A 5,693-nucleotide genomic window follows, 5' to 3' on the forward strand; every position below is an offset into this window, starting at 1 on the left:
GGCGGGCCTGAGTTGCCTCTCCTCACCTAATCCCTTCAGCTGATTGCTCTTCTCTCTGGCTTCCTGGCTTTTAATCCCCTTTCTCCTGCTCTTCCCACCTGATACTTTGGGTGTCCCTGAGTTGTCTCTTCTCACCTGTAACCCTGGGGCTGACAGCCTTGTTTAGAATATTTATAATAATCAACTATGGATTCAGAAACTTGTGCCACCCTGATTCCTACATCTTCCCTTCCATCATTTCCCTTAAACAATTCTCTTCAATCACATCAATTTCCATTTTAGGGGAACATTTCTATAAAATTAAATAGGTATTCAGTAAGGGTACTCAGTAAGTAGTGAGTTTAATATAGATGGGTATAGTAATCTATAGAAGGCATATGTGAGATAAAATCGAACACATTTAAAGAATGTGAATACAGAGAAAGTGGCTGTCACAGTGGCAGAACAAATAATTCTACTCTTAAGAAAAAGACTGTAACAAGCCATTAGACAAAGTGCATTTGTAAATAATTATTTTTCCTTGAGCTTTTACTAGTGATTAAAAAATATATAACACTAATTAGAAGAATGAACGCCACTTCACTGTACTCCTAAATGACATGTTTTCTTATAAAGCAATATATAACTAATAAGTTGGTTTTCAAGTAGAAACTCTGAGGATAAGACTTCATACCTAGAGCCATATTTGGGGAGAGAGGTTGTCCAGTTGGAAGGTGGGAGATTGCTTGATGATTTTCATGTTGAGAAACTGAAATAGGGGGCTTTTTTAAAGCTAAAAGGAAAAAAAAAATCCGTATTATTTGCATTGATATTATATTTAAAAACCAACTACCACGTACATTGTACTAATCCTAATGCTTATTCTTTTAGGAGGTCCCAGTTTATAATTTATCTTCTGTTATTTGTGCATTTTCAGTTGTTTGACAGGCTATTTACGGCAAAAATTAGGTCCTGTAGTTTTGATCCTATGTTATCTTTCAGGAACCTTATTGTTTCAGCTTTAACATTTAGGTCTTTGATTCATTTTGACTTTGTTTTTGTGCATAGTGTGAAGTATGTTTTGTTTCATATTTTTGCACATGGATATCCAATTTTGCCAGTCCCATTTGTTCAAGAGACTCTTTCTTCCCCATGGAATGGACTTTGACCCTCTGTTGAAAATCAGCTGCCCGCAGATGGATGGATTTACCTTTAGGTTCTCAATTCTATTTTACTGGTCTGTGCTTGTCATTGAACCAGTTGTTGTTGTTAGGTGCTGTCGAGTCATCTCCGACTCACAGTGACTCTATACACAGCAGAATGAAACACTGCCCAGTCCTGTGCCAGCTTCACGATCCTTGCTATACCTGAGCCCATCATTGCAGCCAGTGTGTCAATCCATCTCGCTGAGGGCCTTCCCCTTCTTTGTTTACCCTCCACTTTACCAAATATGTTATCCTTCTCCAGGGCATGGTTCCCTCTGACAACATAAATCAGTACCAGGCTGTTTTGATTACCGTGGCTGTGCATTTGACTGCTAACCAGAAGGCTGGTGGTTCGAATCCAACAACCACTCCTCGGAAGGAAGGTTGGGCCATCTACTTCTATAGTGATACCGCCTAGGAAATCCAAGGAGGGGTTGCTATGAGTCGGGTCCAACTCGATGGCACATAACAACAACAACAACAACAACAACAGCAGTAAGAAGCTCTGGTGGCATAGTGCCTAAGGTATTTGACTGATAACCAGAAGGCTGGAGGTTCAACTCAGCAGCCACTCCGTGGAAGGAAGACTGGGCAATCTATTTCCGTAGTGATACCGCCTTGGAAACCCAAGGAGGGGTCACTATAAGTCAGAATCGACTGGGCAGCAGTGAGTTTTTTTTTTTTTTTTGTACAGTAAGTTGTGAGATGGGGAATGTGAGGGCTCCTTCTTTTTCTTTAATACTGCTTTAGCTATTCGGGGCTTCTTTCCTTTCCATATAAAGCTGGTTTTATAGTTTTCCATTTCATTAAGTAATGTTATTGGGATTTGGATTGGAATGATTAAGCACTTTTTTTTTTTTAATGTGGTAAAAATATAGGTAACAAAACATCTGTCATTTCAATAATCTTTGTAAGTACAGTGAGGTTTTATTTTTGAAGAAAGAATACATAAATTTTATGCAAAGAGGTTTATAAGCAAGGATGCACAGACTTAGACTTATGATTTTCTTCTCCCTAAGAAATGAAGGCAATTAAGAAAGAGGTTATTTTTTACTTGCTACCAATGACTTCAAGGAGCTCTGGTGGTGGTGTTCTAAGGCATTTGACTGCTAATCAGAAGGTTAGCAGTCCAAACCCACAAGCCGCTTCATGGAAGGAAGATGGGACAATCTACTTCCATTAAGATTTATCACCTTGGAAACCCAATGGGGGTCGCTATGAGTTGGAATCAACAAGATGGCAGTGAGTTTGGTTTTTATGTTTTGGTTTACCATTGACTTCAAGAACCCTGATAGCACAGTGGTTAAGCACTCAGCTGCTAACTGAAAGATTGGTAGTTTGAACCCACCAGCCACTCCATGGAACAAAGATGTGGCAATCTGCTTCCACAAAGATTTACAGCCTTGGAAATCCTATGGGGCAGTTCTACTTTGTCTTATAAAATCTGGGCAAATCATTCCCATTCTCCCTTCCCTTTCTGCAGCAACTAAGATGACCATATATGAAGATAGTGGTATATATGGAAAGGGTCACACTGCTTGGAGGAGAGCTGCCAAGAGAGCCACCTAATCTGTATCAGACTGATATGAGCAATTATTGTTATAAAACCACTGCAATTTTAGGGCTGTTTGTTAATACATCACAGCCTAGTCAACCCTAACTAATATACTTGGGTCATTTTTATAATCCTCAAAGTTTGTTTCAATGCTTATATTTTACTTATTATTATATTGATTCATAGATTAAGAATCCAAGAAGATTAAAATTCATTCTAAGAAAGGACACTACTCAAATTTATAGAATGTTAAGTTTTTTCTACCTTACTATATCCCCATTACCTTGTTTCTATTGCCAGCTGCAATGCCCAACACCCATTTATTTCCATAGGGAGGACAGCTAAACTGCAACAATCTGTTCATGTCTTAAAAGAACAGCACTTTAGTAGGTTTAACAATATGATTTTGTTTTGCTAACAGACTGAGAACATTAACCATTTGGCAGATCTATCTGAAAAAAGAAGTCAGTAACAATCTACAAATCTGTGGATCCCTGTTGATGCTAGCTGAATCCAGCACTACACAAACTTGAAGACAAAAAAAGGTACCTTCATTACCTAGCAAGAAGTGATCATTCATATCCTTAACTTCATGCAGTAATGCCTTCTGCTCAAGAACAAGGTGACTATTAGGAGGCAAAATAATGATTAGATAGGTAGAAGTAAACTAGATTAAAAGGGGCCTCTTTATGAAACACCCAGAGCAATGTGGCCTCTTGTGTATATATATATATCATCTTCATATATAGCCTTTTACGTTGCTGCAGATATGGAAGGGAGATTGTGAGTGATCTGTATAGACTTTATGACCAGATTTGGAAGTGACAGAGTAGCAATATGGAGCCCTTAAAAAGTTTAAAGATATATTTCTTAATGGCATTTATCCTACATGTTTCTATAGAAAACTTAGAAAAACACAAAGAAATTAAAAATGAACTATAATTCTACCACTTATAGATAATCAGGGTTACCATCTGCAGAGTATGTCTCTGGTGCTTTATTTTTTTCTGTGCATTGTACTATACACCTTAAATAAAATTAGGATCATATACTATATACCTGGTGGCATAGTGCCTAAGGCACTTGACTGCTAACCAGAAGGCTGGTGGTTCAAACCCACCAGCCACTCCTCGGAAGGAAGATTGGGCAATCTACTTTCCGTAGTGATACTGCCTTGGAAACCCAAGGAGGGGTTGCTATGAGTCAGGTCTGACTCAATGGCACATAACAATAACAACAACAACAACATACTTAAATATACCTTAAATAAAATTAGGATCGTATCATATATACTGTAATCTGATTTTAACAATTCATAGTTATTCTCCTCCCATAATTCAATATTTTTCTACAACATTCCTAAATGGTGGTGGTCAGCCAAAATTCCAAACTTGACAGGTGTGGTTAACCAAATCGATCTGGGTAAAAAACTGCAACAACAGCACCAAAAACTGTGTCAGCTATGTTAATTGGTAGACAGACTTTTACCGCTTAGGAAAACGTAATGTGTGTTTTGTAGTTTCTTTTTCTTTCACACTTTGATTTCTTGCTTGTTTTCTTTTAAAAAACTCTAGTCTTATTTTTGTTGAACTAAGGAGAATGGTGATTTATTCATACCTAGGATAAGACAGAGGCTTTCCCAAGGGCCAAAAATAAGTAGTTACAGTTAATAATACTGAAACAAATGAAAAGCTAGGAAAACATGTTTTCTTCCAGAAAAAGAAGATTACAGTGGCTCCTCAAAAAGCTAAACATATAATTACCATACGATCCAGGAATCCCAAAGCTAGGTATATACCCCAAAAATTGAAAGTGGGCAGCAAACAGACACCTGTACACAAAGGTTCACTGCAGCACCATTCACAAGAGCCAAGAGGTAGAAACAACCTAATGTCCACCAACAGATGAATGGATAAATAAAAAGTGGTAGCGTAGTGCATAAGGCACTTGACTACTAACCAGAAGGCTGGTAACTCAAAGCCACCAGCCACTCCTCGGAAAGAAGATGGGGCAATCTATTTGGGTAGTGATACTGCCTCGGAAACCAAAGGAGGAGTTGCTATGAGTCGGGTCTGACTTGACGACACATAACAACAACACAACATATACATGCAAAAGAGTATTACACAGACATACACAGAAATGAAGTCTGGGCACATGCTACAACATGGATAAACCTTGAATACATTATATTGAGCAAAGTAAGTTAGTCACAAAGGACAAATATAGTATGATCCCATTTATATGAAATAGGTAAACGTATAGAGACCAAAGCTTATTAGTAGTCACCAAGGGCAGGAAGAAGGTGGAAAAGAGGAGTAAACAAAACAGACCAAGTTTGCCCTATAAAACTTACATTCCTATTGAGTAGATAAAAATAACTAAACAAAAATGATATGATATAATATAAATGTCAGAGTAAAAAGTACTATGTATAAATTAAAACAGGATGATGTGATGGAGCAGCAAGAGGTTCTATTTTAGATAGTTTATTCAAGGGACTCATTTTCAAGGTGACATTTGAACAGAAGTGTGAACACTATCTGGGGAAAGAACAATCAGGCAGAGAACAGCAGGTACAAATAAAGGCCTTAAGACAGAAGCATGCATAACATATTTGTGGAACAGTAAAGAAAGGAGTGAGGGGAAAGTGCTAGAAAATGAGGTCAGAGAGGAAATAAGGGGCCATATTAGTGACCCAACAGTAAAAATAAGGTTAGGAATAGAAGGCAATAATAGTAGTGATTATAGTTGTTGTTGTTGTTGTTGTTATGGGCCATCAAGTCGGACCCGACTGATAGCGACCCCTCCTTGGGTTTCTGAGGCAGTATCACTACGGAAGTAGATTGCCCAAACTTCCTTCCGAGGAGTGGCCGGTGGGTTTGAACTGCCAGCCTTCTGGTTAGCAGTCAAGTGCCTTAGGCACTATGCTACCAGAGCTCCTAGTGATTATA

At 38.2% G+C, this 5,693-nt stretch overlaps 1 protein-coding gene across 1 annotated transcript in view; it reads right to left on the minus strand.

Annotated features, from left to right (window-relative positions):
- The window catches only part of GOLM2 (golgi membrane protein 2), a 125,327-nt gene that overhangs the window by 28,573 nt on the left and 91,061 nt on the right, over positions 1 to 5,693 (minus strand). The window contains exon 7 of the mRNA XM_007935241.1: positions 674 to 772. Coding sequence (XP_007933432.1) covers positions 674 to 772 — 99 coding nt within the window. The remainder of the gene's footprint in view (positions 1 to 673; positions 773 to 5,693) is intronic.

This window comes from Orycteropus afer, unplaced genomic scaffold (assembly GCF_000298275.1).
Source record: "Orycteropus afer afer isolate SDZICR_OR568_19922 unplaced genomic scaffold, OryAfe1.0 scaffold00026, whole genome shotgun sequence".
Lineage (NCBI taxonomy): Eukaryota > Metazoa > Chordata > Mammalia > Tubulidentata > Orycteropodidae > Orycteropus > Orycteropus afer.